This window comes from Salvelinus sp. IW2-2015, linkage group LG15, assembly GCF_002910315.2.
Source record: "Salvelinus sp. IW2-2015 linkage group LG15, ASM291031v2, whole genome shotgun sequence".
In the NCBI taxonomy this organism is placed as follows: domain Eukaryota; kingdom Metazoa; phylum Chordata; class Actinopteri; order Salmoniformes; family Salmonidae; genus Salvelinus; species Salvelinus sp. IW2-2015.
Genome location: NC_036855.1, coordinates 62395024 through 62412872, shown reverse-complemented (window position 1 = coordinate 62412872; position 17849 = coordinate 62395024). Strand labels below are relative to the sequence as shown.

General features: G+C 42.4%; 1 protein-coding gene and 2 pseudogenes across 1 annotated transcript; all 3 read left to right on the top strand.

Moving 5' to 3' along the window:
* LOC139028877 (uncharacterized) overlaps positions 1-13428 on the top strand; it is a 52203-nt pseudogene extending 38775 nt beyond the window's left edge.
* Positions 13429-15419: 1991 nt separating this feature from the next.
* Positions 15420-16033, top strand: LOC139028876 (uncharacterized; the record flags this gene model as incomplete). Its single annotated transcript, XM_070447398.1, is given in 4 exon segments — positions 15420-15528; positions 15531-15815; positions 15818-15909; positions 15911-16033. Coding segments are annotated over 4 exon segments (609 nt in total), but the record flags the coding sequence as incomplete, so codon positions are not given.
* A 557-nt stretch (positions 16034-16590) lies between these two features.
* LOC111973801 (ribonuclease inhibitor-like) lies at positions 16591-17310 on the top strand (annotated as a pseudogene).
* The last annotated feature ends 539 nt before the right edge of the window (positions 17311-17849 follow it).

The window sequence follows — 17849 nt, the reverse complement described above, 5'->3', positions numbered from 1 at the left end:
AACGAGACGGCTTACATGGAGGAGGTGAGGGCCCTCGGAGTGTGGTATCAGGAAAATAACCTCACACTCAATGTCAACAAAACAAAGGAGATGATTGTGGACTTCAGGGAACAGCAGATGGAGCAGCCCCTATCCACATCGACGGGAAAGTAATTGAGAGGGTGGAAAGTTTTAAGTTCCTCGGCGTACACATCACAGACAAACTGAAATGGTCCACCCACAAAGACAGCGTGGTGAAGAAGGTGCAGCAGCGCCTCTTCAACCTCAGGAGGCTGAAGAAATTCGGCTTGTCACCAAAAACACTCACAAACTTTTACAGATGCACAATCGAGAGCATCCTGTCGGGCTGTATCGCCGCCTGGTACGGCAACTGCTCCGCCCATAACCACAAGGCTCTCCAGAGGGGATGAGGTCTGCACAACACATCACCGGGGCAAACTACCTGCCCTCCAGGACACCTACACAACCCGATGTCACAGGAAGGCCAAAAAAGATCATCAAGGACAACAACCACCCGAGCCACTGCCTGTTCACCCCGCTATCATCCAGAAGGCGAGGTCAGTACAGGTGCATCAAAGCGGGGACCGAGAGACTGAAAAACACGCTTCTATCTCAAGGCCATCAGACTGTTAAACAGCCATCACTAACATTTAGTGGCTGCTGCCAACATACTGACTCAACTCTAGACACTTTAATAATGGAAACATTATGTAATAAATGTATCACTAGCCACTTTAAACAATGCCACTTTATATAATGTTTACATACCCTACATTACTCATCTCATATGTATATACTGTACTCTATACCATCTACTGCATCTTGCCATCTTTATGTAATAATGTATCACTAGCCACTTTAAACAATGCACTTTATATAATGTTTACATACCTACATTACTCATCTCAATGTATAACTGTACTCTATACCATCTACTGCATCTTGCCATCTTGATGTAATAAATGTAATCACTAGGCCACTATTAAAAAACATGCAGGTCAGCGAAGACGCAGAACTTACAACCTCCAAAATAGTAATCCTTAATATCAGTATTCGGTTAGTGTATAAAACACATGTCAACCCATACGAATTTGAGCGTGCTTTATAATCTAATCCCTTACAGTTGTTTGTTATTAGGCCTATAATATCAATGTATCTAATCATATTCAATCATGGACATCTTACACAGCTTGCGTCACATACATAATAATGCGCGAGTCTACAACATATCTCGAGAGCTGCAACTCTCTGGAAGAATTTGTGCCGCACCCAACATCACGAGCCATCTGTGTAAGAGCGAAATGGAATCACCTCTTGGCCTATTATCCTCTCATTTGAAGTATCTACAGCTTACTCCCTTATCGCCCTCATATTTACTTCATCACTGTCATAACAATAAGTGGCCTGAATAACCAATGTTTCTAAAGCAACTGTTTCTCAAAGCTAGGTGGCGAAGCACTATATAGGGCAAGAGTAGCGCTATCTTAGTCGGCAGCACTCATCCCTGATCTTATAACAAATGGTACATTATGGCTTGTGCCAATGGAGATAAAATACACACCCCATTCTTTGTCATTCCCAAAATAGATAGCACTCCTGGATGGATTCCTCAGCGTTTCGTGAACAACACTCCCAACAATTCTTACTGTACAATAGTTTAAGTTAGCCATCACATTACATCTAATTTATTCTGTGTATAAGAAGGAGGTTTTGGAAAGCGTTAGAGTGGGTGTTTCTATCCAAATTTCTATACGAACTTAAAGTATGCAATTTATATCCTATGCTTCATTCCTGGCCTGAGTAGCAAGCATATCCTAGATATTGACTTTGGGCAACTGCTCTTTCATCCAAAAGAAATTGTGGGTTTCAGTGCGCTCGACTAACCTGCTAAGCCCCGCGTTCCAAGAATAGAAGGTTTATATTTGAGTACGTACGCTATTCCAACTTTAGCCACAAAGAGATGCCAGCGATGCCAATTTTGTCATTACAGGTTCTGATGGGTGCCCCAAAATTATTTAAAATGTGATTGTCAAGTTCATCAAGACAAAAAAAAGTGTTTATTGCCAGATTTCTTTAAATGCCTGGCGGGTCTGTGAGGGAGTTTGTTCCCACATTTTCATGAGTGTTTACAGTACATCTCCTCAGGGACTGCAGTACCACAGAAGCACTCACAACGAACTCATTGAATCGCCCGGCTGATTCGCCTCGTGCTTGAAGGGAAGCATAACAACTGAGCGGGAAACTGTACTTCCTCAGCCTAACTTCTTATGAGTGTGTAAGCTATGGTAGTAAAACGGCAGTGAGACACGGTACCCAAGAAGGTCAATGTCACATTGGTACGATAGAGGATGAACGCAGTGCCCATATGTCTTGCAGCACGTTGTGTCACCTTTATGGAGCTACCTACTAAAAACTTTAATTTGCAGGGCCTGGGGATCAGACCTGAAGGTACGAGGTGCCGTTTCGCGACACATCTTACAAGCCTCTTGCAATAAAGGCCTACTTTTCAACTAACGCTGAGCGGGCGCTATGTGGAGCTTTCTGTTTATCCCTGTGCTATTTGCCAAGGGAGGTTTTCAGAGTCAAAGTCCGTATAAAAGTCCGGTGGAGAATTCATACAATCAGAGTGCAAACACTTTAAAGTGCACTTGTACTGTATGCATCAGCTATCAACTGAAGCAGAAAAGTGTAGACCCCCACTTTTCAAGGAGATATTCAGGAGAGCGGGAGTGAGCACCTTTAGAAGACAAAGAGGGTCAGGTTGAAACCCAGTGACTGTATTGCAAGTCGTGCATTCTACAATAAGGACGAGACTCATAACTAGCCACAGACAGCGTTATGGGGAAAGTATATCTCAAGGTGTGCAACACCAAGCACAGGAGGGCCTGTCTTTTGCGATGACTCGGCCATGAGTATGTAAGCTGAGTGTACCTGCCCCAATCTCCACTGCCTATTAACACCCGGCCCAGCCATACCTTTCCATTAATAGAATTAATTTTAGATATAATGGCAAGTTACATTCGGCTATGTGGCATTCATGTACCTTCCAATCCTCATTCCAGTCAAAACAGTCAGTGAGTTGTCCATTCATTCATGCATTCATGCATTGAGCCATTCAGCATGCATTCATATCCTCTAATCACTCCCCTCTATCAGGTTTCATTTATTAATAGAGCACACGGATGCACTAATCTAGTGTGCCCCTACAGTCAGGACTTATTTATTCTTAGCGATCCATGAAATACAGAGTGCTCTGCTTTCACCTTGGCCTCCAGTTTCTTCAGGCAGAGGCTTCGTACTCTGCGATCCATGTTGTAGCAGCATGAACTACAGGAAAACGGGTTCACCCCTTGATGTTAGTAACACCGGAGGCGAATCTAAGATATTATTTCTACAGGAACCTGCCTAACTTTAACGAGTGTTGCTCTGAATTGTCGTAGCGAGATCACAACAGTGCCAGGATCACAGCTGACCTTACAGCAATCATGTTTGTATCCAAAGCTGTCACAACGTGCCTAGCAAGCTCGAGCGGAATGGGTATCAGCGAACTTTGGACTGCCACATGCTCCTATACTGCTGTCGAACCCGTGAATCGGTCTCCAGTTGGAGATCGGATAAGGATGCAGCTATATGAACTCATGTTGCGAGGTCCTATTCATAAATGGTGCTATATACCCTGCGATTCATCTTTCCAGTAATATGTCACAATGAATTAGACACAAGGTCAATGGAGTGAATTGTTATGACCAATTCTTACTGCCATCTGTCTTGCTGCATCTTAGACCCCCTCATTTTTGAATTACCACTTAATGTAAATTATGATATCAACTATAGTCCACTTATAACAACGGCACTTTTGATATTATAATGTTTACATTACCTCATTACAATACTACACTATCTGACATAATCCTTAATATACTGTTATCTACCAGTATTGCAGACCATCTACGGCATCTCTCGCGACCTATGACGTCCCAATAACCGAATCTCAAGCTAGCAAAAATCTGAATAGAATCACATTTTAAAATAGGCACAACCAATTCTTACCTTCACCTTCAGTACACTAATTTTTTGTACTAAAACGGGTGATTTATCACTTTCATTTCTTCTTAAGTCAAATTTCCTATACAGTACACCTTGCGAAAAGTTAGTGAAGCCATGAGTCTAGCTAGAACAGCTTATGATGGCTTGCTAGAACTAGCTATAGGGAGTCGTCTAACCCACACATTGTCTCTTCATAGGTGCCAGAGATTTACACATTTTTTCCTTGGGTAGGTTGACAAAAAAGTTTCATCTTGTTGCGATATGGTACTAACCAAAAGCCGACAGTTATATGTAGTCGGAACATCATTGGCAATGTGCCTACAAGCATTTTCATGACATGAACACTTCAGCTACAAATAAACATGGCTTAATATGCCATTTACACCTATGTGTATGTGAACGATCTATAACAGATTTTGATTTGCTAATTGAGTAGACAGACTGTTCTTTCCACAAATCTTCCGCGTGTGGCTAGTATGCTTTACACCCTTTCAGATCTAGGCGTTATCTTATAGCCGATTCTCCTAGTGGCTCTACAACAACTCTGAGAGCTTCTGATTTCTCAAGCCATCTTGTAGTGTGTGTAATTAGACCTGAATTGGCGTCCTTCTTCTTCTTCTCTGTGCAGTTTGTTTTGGTGCACATAATTTTGCTTAAAGATGGATTTAGGCGCTGTACGTGTCAGCCAGTTTTTTGTGTAGTGCCAACACTTCACCAAGATTTATAATTGTTAATTGGCTTTACGAACCATCTTGCTAGTGTTACACCAAGAAGTGGGATTACATGTATGTCTCGGAAAGCACATTATGCCCCCTAAGATATTTTTATTTTATTCATCCTCTCTTCTCTCTCTTAATGTTGTAGAGCATGAACCTACAGGAACGGGTCACCGCCTTGATGTTAGTTGAGAACGACAGGGTGTTGTCCAGGATCACGCCAAGGTTCTTAGCACTCTGGGAGGAGGACACAATGGAGTTGTCAACCGTGATGGCGAGATCATGGATATGGATCATGGCGATATCATATGTATATACTGTACTCTATACCATCTACTGCATCTTGCCATCTTGATGTAATAAATGTATCACTAGCCACTTTAAACAATGGCACTTTATATAATGTTTACATACCCTACATTACTCATCTCATATGTATATACTGTACTCTATACCATCTACTGCATCTTGCCTATGACGTTCGGCCATCACTCATTCATATATTTTTATGTACATATTCTTATTCATTCCTTTACACTTGTGTGTATAGGGTAGTTGTTGTGAAATTGTTAGGTTAGATTACTTGTTAGATATTACTGCATGGTCGGAACTAGAAGCACAAGCATTTCGCTACACTCGCATTAACATCTGCTAACCATGTGTATGTGACAAATACAATTTGATTTGATTTGGACAGATTCTCCAATCTCCGCTGTGGAGCTTTACAGCTCCTTCAGGGTTATCTTTGGTCTCTCCTTGCCTGGTCTGTGAGTTTTGGTGGGCGGCCCTCTCTTTGCAGGTTTGTTGTGGTGCCATATTGTTGTGGTGCCAAATTTTTTATAATTGATTTAATGGTGCTCTGTGGGATGTTCAAAGTTTCTGATATTTTTTTATAACCCAACCCTGAACTACTTGATCTGTACTTCTCCACAACTTTGTCCCTGACCTGTTTGGAGAGCTCCTTGGTCTTCACGGTGCCACTTGATTGGTGGCGCCCCTTGCTTAGTGGTGTTGCAGACTCTGGGGCCTTTCAGAACAGGTGTATACATACTAAGATCATGTGGCAGATCATGTGACACTTAGATTGCATGCAGGTGGAATTTATTTAACTAATTATGTGACTTCTGAAGGTAATTGGTTACACCAGATCTTATTTAGGGGCTTCATAGCAAAAGGGGTGAATACATAATCACGCACCACTTTTCCGTATTTTTTTAAATTTCACATGACCAATTTGAACTATGTTATGTATGTCCGTACATGAAATCCAAATAAAAATCAATTTTAATAACAGGTTGTAATGTAATAAAACAGGAAAAATGCCAAGGGGGGTGAATGCTTTTGCAAGACACTGCATAACATCTAACATACAGTACTTTGAGTAACATTCCAAATCAAATCAAATGTTTTGTCACATGCCCTGAATACAGGTGTAGACTTTACAGGTGTAGACCTTACATTGAAATGCTTACTCTACAAGCCCTTAACCAACAGTGCAGTTCAAGAAATAGAGTTAAGAAAATATTTACTATTGTAAAAAATCTAACTAAAGGTAACACAATTAAATTACATAACAATAAAGAGGCTATATACAGGGTACCGGTACTGAGTCAATGTGCGGGGGTACAGGTTAGTCGAGGTAATTTGTACATGTAGGTAGGGGTAAAGTGACTAGTCTGGGTGGCCATTTCTGGGTGGCCACACTGCCAGGTCTCTGACCTCCTCCCTATAGGTTGTCTCATCGTTGTTGGTGATCAGGCCTACCACTGTTGTGTCGTCAGAAAACTTAATGATGGTGTTGGAGTCATGCATGGCCACGCAGTCGTGGGTGAATAGGGAGAACTCGAGGGGACTAAGCGGTGTTGAGGATCAGCGTGGCAAATGTGTTGTTGCCTACCCTTACCACCTGGAGGCGGCACATCAGGAAGTCCAGAATCTAGTTGCAGAGGGAGGTGTTTAGTCCCAGACTCCTTAGCTTAGTGATGAGGTTTGTAGGCAATATGGTGTTGAACGCTGAGCTGTAGTCAGCTTACAGCTTTTTTGCTACATATACATACATTTTACCTATATATTTTACATACACATTTTACTAATACATTTTACATATACACTTTAAAAACATGGTACTTTTATATATAACAACAATACATTACCAAACATAGATTTTCTTGTTTGATTATGACATTGTACAGCTCGTTAAGTGCGGTCTTTGTCCCAGCATCGATTTGTGGTGGTAAATAGACGGCTACGAATAATATAGATGAGAACTCTCTTGGTAGATAATGTGGTCTACAGCTTATTATGAGGTACTCTACCTTAGGTGGAAAATACCTTGAGACTTCTTTAATGTTAGACATCGCTCACCAGCAGTTATTTTTATATTAAAAACATTTTTTTCCACCTTTACTTAAACAGGTAGGCCAGTTGAGAACAAGTTCTCATTTACAACTGCGACCTGGCCAAGATAAAACAAAGCAATGTGACACAAACACACAGAGTTACACATACGATAAACAAATGTACAGCCAATAACACAATAGAAAAATCTATATACAGCGTGTGCAAATATAGTAAGATTAGGGAGGTAAGGCAATAAATAGGCCATAGCGGCAAAATAATTACAATTTAGCATTAATTAACACTGGAATGATAGATGTGCAGAAGATTAATGTGCAATTAGAGATACTGGGGTGCAAAGGAGCAAAAAATAAATAACAATATGGGAATGAGGTAGTTGGGTGGGCTATTTACAGATTGGCTGTGTACAGGTACAATGATCGGTAAGCTGCTCTGACAGCTGATGCTTAATTAAAGTTATAGAGGGAGATATGAGTCTCCAGCTTCAGTGATTCTTGCAATTCGTTCCAGTCATTGGCAGCAGAGAACTGTCAGGAAAGGTGGCCAAATGAGGAGTTGGCTTTGGGGATGACAAGTAACATATACTGTACCTGCTGGAGCGCGTGCTACGGGTGGGTGCTGCTATGGTGACCAATGAGCTGAGATAAGGCGGGGCTTTACCTAGAAAAGACTTCTAGATGACCTGGAGCCTGTGGGTTTGGCGACGAATATGTAGCGAGGGCCAGCCAACTAGAGCATACAGGTCGCAGTGGTGGGTAGTATATGTGGCTTTGGTGACAAAAGGGATGGCACTGTGATAGACTACATCCAATTTTCTGAGTAGAGTGTTGGAGGCTATTTTGTAAATGACATCGTCAAAGTCAAGGATTGGTAGGATAGTCAGTTTTACGATGGTATGTTTGGCAGCATGAGCGAAGGATGCTTTGTTGCAAAATAGGAAGCCGATTCTAGATTTAAGTTTGGATTGGAGATGCCTAATATGAGTCTGGAAGGAGAGTTTACAGTCTAACCAGACACCTAGGTATTTGTAGTAGTCTAGTGATGCTAGACGGGCGTGCGCATGCGGGCAGCGAATGGTTGAAGAGCATGCATTTAGTTTTACTTGCATTTAAGAGCAGTTGGAGGCCACGGAAGGAGTGTTGTATGGCATTGAAGCTCGTTTGGAGGTTTGTTAACACAGTGTCCAAAGAAGGGCCAGAAGTATACAGAATGGTGTCATCTGCTTAGAGGTGGATCAGACAATCACCAGCAGCAAGAGCGACATCATTGATGTATACAGAGAAAATAGTCGGCCCAAGAATTGAACCCTGTGGCACCCCCATAGAGACTGCCAGAGTTCCGGACAACAGGCCCTCCGATTTGAGACACTGAACTCCATCTGAGAAGTAGTTGGTGAACCAGGCGAGGTAGTCATTTGAGAATCCAAGGCTGTTGAGTCTGCCGATAAGAATGCGGTGATTGACAGAGTCGAAAGCCTTGGCCAGGTCAATGAAGACGGATGCACAGTATTGTCTTTTATCGATGCCGGTTTTGATATCGTTTAGGATCTTGAACGTGGCTGAGGTGCACCCATGACCAGCTCGGAAACCAGATTGCATAGCGGAGAAGGTACGGTGGGATTCGAAATGGTCGGTGATCTGTTTGTTAACTTGGCTTTCGAAGACTTTAGAAAGGAAGGGCAGGATAGATATAGGTGTGTAACAGTTTGGGTCTAGAGAGTCTCCCCCTTTGAAGGGAGGGGATGACCGCGGCAGCTTTCCCATCTTTAGGGATCTCAGACGATACGAAAGAAAGGTTGAACAGGCTAGTAATAAGGGGTTGCAACAATTGTGGTGGATAATTTTAGAAAGAGAATGTCCAGATTGTCTAGCCCAGCTGATTTGTAGGGGTCCAGATTTTGCAGCTCTTTCTGAACATCAGCTATCTGGATTTGGGTGAAGGAGAAATGGGGAGGCTTGGGCAAGTTGCTGTGGGGGGTGCAGAGCTGTTGACTTGGGTAGGGGTAGCCAGGTGGAAAGCATGGCCAGCCGTATAAAAATAGTTATTGAAATTCTCGATTATCATAGATTTATCGGTGGTGACAGTGTTTCCTAGCCTCAATGCAGTGGGCAGCTGGGAGAAGGTGCTCTTATTCTCCATGGACTTTACAGTGTCCCAGAACTTTTTGGAGTTTGTGCAACAGGATGTGCACATTTCTGTTTGAAAAAGCTAGCCTTTGCTTTCCTAACTGCCTGTGTATATTGGTTTCTATATTCCCTGGAAAGTTGCATATTGCGGGGCTATTCGATGCTAATGCAATACACCACAGGATGATTTTGTGCTGGTCAAGGGCAGTCAAGTCTGGAGTGAACCAAGGGCCATATCTGTTCTTAGTTTAAAAAAAAATTGAATGGGGCATGCTTATTTAAGATGGTGAGGAAAGCACTTTTAAAGAATAACCAGGCATCCTCTACTGACGGAATGAGGTCAATTTCCTTCCAGGATACCCGGGCCAGGTCGATTAGAAAGGCCTGTTCACTGAAGTGTTTTCGGGAGCGTTTAACAGTGATGAGGGGTGGTTGTTTGACCGCGGACCCATTACGGACGCAAGCAATGAGGCAGTGATCTCTGAGATCCTGGTTGAAGACAGCAGATGTGACGTTATTGACAAATAGACACACACCCCCGCTCCTCGTCTTACCAGACGTAGCTGCTCTGTCCTGCCAATGCACAGAAAACCCAGCCAGCTCTATATTATCTGTGTTGTCATTCAGCTATGACTCGGTGAAACGTTAGATATTACAGTTTTTAATGTCCTGTTGGTAGGATAGTCTCGACCGTAGATCACCGAGTGTGTTTTCCGGTGATTGTACGTTGGCCAATAGAACCAACGGTAGAGATAATTTACCCACTTGCCCCCGAATTCTCACAAGGCACCCCGACCTTCTCCCTCTGTATCTTCGCCTTTTTCTTCACGTGAATGATGTGGATTTGGGGCTGATCTCTGGAAAGCAGTATATCCTTTGCGTCTTACTCATTAAAGAAAACATCTTTGTCCAGTTGGAGGTGAGTAATCGCTGTTCTGATGTCCAGAAGCTCTTTTCAGTCATAAGAGACAGTAGCAACAACTTTGTGTACAAAATAAGTTACAAACAATGCAAAAAAAACGAACAAAATAGCACAGTTGGTTAGGAGGCCGTAAAACGGCAGTCCTCCTCTCCGGCGTCATTATTCACACTCTCCTATCTTGCTTCTTTACTATAAAATGAATCGAGTCATGGCCGTATGCTGACCTCATAAACCAGAAAATATTTTTGATTTTGTATTTATAAATGTTTGTTCTTTTGATGTGTTGAGGGAACATTAAAGTTCCTCTTGAAGTATTTGGTTGTCCATATTTGCAGAACATTGAAGGGAAACAATCTCTAAAACTGTAACGACAGTCATATTCGTTCTCCTCCTCAGACGAGGAGGAGCATGGGTCGGACCAACACGCAGCGAGGTATGTAGACATAAATGATTTATTTAATGAAGACGAACAACACTTGCATAAACTACAAAACAACAAACGACGTTAAACAGACCTGAACTTGTGAACATAAAAAACAATGAACGCACGAACAGGAACGAACAAAATGAATGAATGAATGAATGAATGAATGAATGAGACAGTACCGTGTGGTGCAATAAACACAGACACAGCGACAATCACCCACAAACAAACAATGTGAAACCACCTACCTTAATATGGTTCTCAATCAGAGGAGATGAAAACCACCTGCCTCTAATTGAGAACCATATCAGGTCACCCATTTACCAACATAGAAACACATAACATAGAAATGCCCACCCACACTCACGCCCTGACCGACTAACACATACAAAACAACAGAAAACAGGTCAGGAACGTGACAAAAACTTGTCTGTCAAAATATGGATGTGGCCCTATTTCTCAGTTTGTCAACCCTGGCACTGTCTCCAAATGCTAAAGGGCCTCATTGCCAAAATCCCAAAGTATCCCTTTAAGCTCTGAGACGGAGGGAGAAAACATGCTATTACAGACTAATGTCATACAGTCACTTACATTTACCTGTATATTCCATGAATGTTATGACCGTGCCATGATATCTGGACTATTTTTAATTTTCCTATTTGGCTTCTGAATTGTGTCTTGTAGTTTCACTGTAAGTTCTATGAACAACATATTGCAGAACCATGTTGCTTTCCTAGACTATCAAATCAAAATGAAATCAAATGTTATTTGTCACGTGCCGAATACAACAGGTGTAGATCTTCCTGTGAAATGCTTACTTACGAGCCCTAAAAAAAGTATGTTTAAAGAAAGTAAGTAAGACAATAAACTTAATAAACTGAAGGTAAAATAGTAACACAATAAAAAAACAATAACAGGTACCTAGTCAATGTGCAAGGGTACGGTGTAGTCGAAGTACTTGAGATAATATGTACAGGTAGGTAGGTAGGTGAAAAATGACTATGCAGAGATAATAAACAGAGTAGCAGCAGCGTGTGTGAAGAGTGTGAAGGAATGTGAATGGTTGTGTGTGTGTGCATCAAATGGGGTGGTGCTATGCAACGCATTGGAGGGCCAATAAAAAACCCTGGTATAGGCTGCAACCCATATATAGACATAAACACACTTGACAAAATTGGAAGGAGTCTCTCACTCTTTCTCAACCCCCCCCTCGCTCTCACCCAACCAGCATAGCTGGTTTCCTGTTTGCTCAAATGGGTTGCCCACACACTCCCCGCTCTTAGTGACAATAAGGCAGAGAGTCAAAGTTGAGCGCCACAACACCACACGGTGAAAAGTGCATTCATGTTACAAGAATTGTTTTGTATTGAGACTGGGGATACAGAGATTTTGAGGGCACTACCTTAAAAATGAAGGCGGGGAATGAGAAAGAAGGGAAAAGAGGAGTCAGAAAAGGAGAGAGAAGAGGGGGACACTGAAGAAAGAAGAGAGGAACCCTGGCTGTCCCAATAATGGAGCAACAATTCTCTAGAGAGACTGAATGTAAGGCAGAGAGTCAAAGTTGAGCACCACAACACCACACTGTGAAAAGTGCATTACTGTTACGAGAAAGGTTTCGTATTGATACTGGGTATACAGAGATATGGAGGGTACTACCTAAGAACAGAGGAGAAGGAGAAAGAAGAGGAGTCACAAAAGGAGAGAGAAGATGGGGACACAGAAGAGAGAAGAGAAGAGAGGAACGCTGAGTTTGTGGACAGGCACAGATCTCAGTCAGAGGGTTTCCACGGTGATGCCCATAGCAGATCACCTGCTCCAGAAGTGTATGATCCATGAAGAGATGTATTCAAACATTCACACTGCCCGGACCAGAGAGGAACAAATGAGGGAGCTGTTCAAGGCCTTAAATTTAGGGGGAATAAAAGTCAAATCAGCCTTCCACAGGATCCTACTGAAGACAGAACCTGTCTTGGTCCAGGAGCTGGGTGGAGCTACGTCGCCAGCCATGAACCATGATCATCAGACTAGGAGCACTGCACAGATGAAAGTGGGTGACATTATACAGAGAGTTAAAGAGAAACATAAAGCCAGTCTAAAAGAGAGGTTTGCATTTGTGTTTGAAGGTATGTCAACAGATCAAACACTCCTTGCAAGTATTTACACACAGCTCTACATCACAGTGGGTGACAGTGGGAGGGTTAATAAAGAACATGAGGTTCAGATGTTAGAAAATTAATCCAGGAGAAACAAACCACCATGTATTCCAATTAACTGCAATGACATTTTCAAACCCTTAGGGGGACAAAAGGCACCCATCAGAACTGGAATGACAAAGGGCATCACTGGCATCGGGAAAACAGTCTCTGTACAAAAGTTGATACTTGACTGGACGGACGGAAAAGCGTATCAGGATGTTGATCTTTGTGCTCCCATTCCGAGAGCTGAATTTGATTAAAAAAATGACCAGTACAGTCTTCAAGAACTTATACATTACTGCCATCCTGAACTTAAAGAGATAACCAACACAAATACATATCTTGGCCGTAAAGTAATGTTCATCTTTGATGGTCTGGATGAAAGCAAACTTCCATTAGATTTTTGGCAGAACAAGAAGTTGAGTGATCTAACAGAGATGTCATCAGTGGATGTGTTGCTGACAAACTAATCAAAGGAAATCTGCTTCTCAAAGCTCTCCTCTGGATAACATCCAGACCAGCAGCTGCCAATCTCATACCCTGTGAGGCTCCTAACCAAAGGACGGAAGTACGAGGGTTCAAAGACAAACAGAAAGAGGAATATTTCAGGAAGTGGTTCAGTGGTTCAGCGATTCAGTGAAAAGTAGCTGGCCAGTAGAATCATGTCACAGATAAAGGGAATGAGGAGTGTCTACATCATATGTCACATACCAGTCTTCTGTTGGATTACTGCATTGGTTTTTGAGGAAATGTTGTGTGAAGATGAGTGATGAGATCACAACTCTGAATGAGATGTACACTCAGCTTGTGCTTATTCAGACAAACCTAAAGAATAAGAAGTATGATTGGCAAAATGAGCATGATCCACAAAGAATCATGGAAACAAACAAAGGAATCATTCTCAAACTGGGGCAGCTGGCATTTGATGAGCTGGTAAAGGGAATATCATATTATGTGAGGATGACCTGAGACAGTGTGGAATTGATATCAGTGAAGCATATGTGTACTCTGGGTTTTGCATATAAATCCTTAAAAAGGTGTCTTTGTGTTATCAGATGAAGGTGTACTGCTTTGTTCACCCGAGCTTTCAGGAGTTTCTTGTTGCTCTTTATGTGTTATTCTGCTGTGTGACCAATGTCATAACGTTGGATTGATTAATGTGACGACAGCTGTTCATCAAATGATTAACTGTTTATATGAATGTGATTAAATGAATCAGGTAATTATTAAGTCAGTAACCTGAGGCACCATGGGTGAGTTTCTATTTCCCAAATTAACTCAAAGAATATTAGAATATCGATTTTACAACAGTCGCAAATTAATTAATTTCCTCTACAGTCTCGTTCTGAACGTCGCATAATCCGGGAATCTGCACAAACCCGAGTCACACTAAATAAGTCCGTACCACACCAATTGAGTTGAATCTTTATTTACTAACAAGCTAAAATTATAATATATGATACACATACACACAGTCTGAGCTATTGATTAGAACTTAGTACACTGAAACACATCCATAGCGGGACAACACAATATGATGCGTGTTACACAAAATGGGGATTTCAAAAGAGAGAGAAAGAGATAGAGTGCATGAGAGAAAAGCACACTTGGTTACATTTGTAAACTATGCTTAGTTTAACCCTAACCTTGCCCAGAACTGCTTATGGGTTAGAATATAATGATGTAATTACGTGTCGAAGTTCGCCCTCCGATGGGGTGTCACTTCGTGGACTTGTTTCGCCTTCTCCTCTGATGACGGCACTTCTTCTTTTACCGGGTGTAACTCTCTGATTGTCCTCACTATGTCAGTGTCCTTTCTCTTAGTGGTCTGTTTCCTCGCACTTGTTCTGAAAGAGGGGTCTTCTGAGGACGGCTAGTCTGCCAGGTGGTTCCAGCGTGGGAATGAAAGRAGTGTAGACACACGATTCCTTGGAGAGAATAACCGGTGGTCCTGCTTGAATTCACCCTGTTAGACACAAAATGTTTCCTTTGTCTTCTTCAGCCTCGTGTTGCGTTTTGGGGTTACAACTAATTGGACCGTGGCTGCGGCTCGTGGTCCCTAGTCATAATGTTAATTCTTAATTAACTTACAGGTTTTATACCCTCGGGTCAGAAATGGGCGTTTCCATCTTTAGGGTAAATTCTCTGTGCTTAACTAGTTACGAGGCAAGGTCTGGATTGTACTTAAATCCAATTTAGACAACTAACTTCACATTTCATCTTTACAAAAACATTCTCTTTGATCTGGACATTTTCCACACAATGTACATTATGCACACGTCAGGTACATATGGTGAAAACTCTTCAAGTTAGAATGTTGTTTTCGTTATAACATCGTCATTTAACTTTTAATAACATAACAAAAACGACATTCATTTTCATATTCCATCTATCGTCATTGCTACCATATTGGCTGACAAAACATATTGTCCCAAAGTCCATTTATTGCATGTTACTGTTCTGGGGTAGGTTCTCCATAGGCCCATCATACATTCCATTCCTCCATACTGAGAGGAAAAGGGGATTTTGTCTGCTGCCTTAAGATTTCTAATGGGCGTGAGGTGTCATAAAAAAAAACATCTCCATACCTCTCGATCTCTTCCCCACTGGTGGGTGTGAAAGATAACCTGACCCAAACAGGCCAGTCATGACACCAAGAACATCAAGAGCCTGGAGTCTTTTATGAAGAATGTGTCTACAGAGCTTCCCTTGAATGAGTTGCTAAAGATGATTGTGGATAAAGCCTTGAGAGTGATAATGGACACCTGGACATGTTCCTCTGCTTCTTTCTTGGCATCTCACTGGGATCCAATCAGAGTCTTCTAAAAGGCCTACTTCCACAGACACTGAACTGCTCAGATGCTTTTGAGGAAACTAAGGAATACCTCAGGGAGCCTTCCATAAGGAATGTCTCACCTGATAGGTACATCAATCTCCTCCTCTGCTTGACTTAGATGAAAGACAACTCTGCACATGAGGACATACAGAACTTCCTCGAGTCAGGATATCAAACAGACGCAACATTTTCAGAACAAACTTCTCAGCACTTGCTAATGCACTGCTGATGTCAAGGTGTGTGTTGGATGAGATTGATATGAGGAAATATAACATATCAGAAGAGGCGGTGTGAGAGACTGAGCCCAGCTGTGAGGAAATGTAGGAAGGCAAAACTGCCTGACTTTACACCTTCTGAGGAGTACTGTGAAACACCGGCCTCCATTCACAATCAGCAGACTCACCTCTGAGAGAGCTTGACCTGAGTGTCAGAGTGACACTGCATAATTATGATTTTTATTATGACAGTGGGGTTAATGATGCTGAGGAGCACAGACTGAATGTTATCTTTGATTCACTGAAAGTTCCAAACCTTTAACTGGAGACACTGAGGCTGTCTGGCTTCACTCTCACTCTCACACTCACATGCAAGCTATGTGAATCACTGGCTTCCATTCTCCAATCTGCAGACTCACCACTGAGAGAGCTTGACCTGAGTGTCAGAGTGACACTGCATAATTATGATTTTTATTATGACAGTGGGGTTAATGATGCTGAGGAGCACAGACTGAATGTTATCTTTGATTCACTGAAAGTTCCAAACCTTTAACTGGAGACACTGAGGCTGTCTGGCTTCACTCTCACTCTCACACTCACATGCAAGCTATGTGAATCACTGGCTTCCATTCTCCAATCTGCAGACTCACCACTGAGAGAGCTTGACCTGAGGAACTTTAAACTGTTTGATGATGATGATCTTGAGGATTATGATTATTATTATGATCATGATGATGATGATGATGGCAGAATGACAATCCTCCTTACTTCACTGAAAGGTCCACACTCTAAATTGGAGACACTAAGGCTACACAGATGTTCCCTGACCAAGAAACGTTGTGAAGTGTTGGCATCAGCTCTCAAGGCAAGCCTCTCTTCCCTGAGAAAACTGGACCTGCGTCACGATGACCTGCACGATACAGGAGTGAAATGGCTCTCTGCTGGTCTGCAGAATCCAACTGTAAACTAGAGATACTAAGGCTATAATTCTGTGGCGTGACAGAGGAGGACTGGCATCAGTTATCTGGCATCAGCTCTGAGGTCCAACCCCTCCCATCTAAGAGAGCTGGACCTGAGCTTCAATCACCCAGGAGAATCAGGCTTGAAGGTTCTTTCAGCTAGACTGGAAGATCCACACTGTAGACTGGAGAAAATCGATGTGGACCATAATGAAGAGTTCTGGGTGAAACCATGACTACTTAGGAAGTATGCTTGCAAGCTCACACTGGACCCAGACACAGCACACAGACGTCTCTCTCCCTCTGAGAGGAACGAACAGGTGAGGGTGATGGAAAATAATCAACAATATCCTGATCATCCAGAGAGGTTTGAACACTGGCCACAGGTGCTGTGTAAAGACGGTCTGAGTGGACGATGTTACTGGGAGGTACAGTGGAATGGGATTGAGACTAAGATCGGGGTGTACAGTGGAATGGGATTGAGACTAAGATCGGGGTGTACAGTGGAATAGGATTGAGACTAGACTTAAGATCGGGTGTACAGTGGAATGGGATTGAGACTAAGACTGGGTGTACAGTGGAATAGATTGAGACTAAGCATCGGGGTGTACAGTGGAATAGGATTGAGACTAAGTCGGGGTGTACAGTGGAATAGGATTGAGACTAAGATCGGGCGGTGTACAGTGGAATAGGATTGAGACTAAGATCGGGGTGTACAGTGGAATAAGGATTGAGACTAAATCGGGGTGTACAGTGGAATGGGATTGGAGACTAAGATCGGGGTGTACAGTGGAATAGGATTGAGACTAAGATCGGGGTGTACAGTGGAATAGATTGAGACAAGATCGGGGTGTACAGTGGAATAGGATTGAGACTAAGATCGGGGTGTACAGTGGAATAGGATTAGAGACTAAGATCGGGGTGTACAGTGGAATAGGATTGAGACTAAGATCGGGTGTACAGTGGAATAGGATTGAGACTAAGATCGGGGTGTACAGTGGAATAGGATTGAGACAAGATCGGGGTGTACATGGAATAGGATTGAGACTAA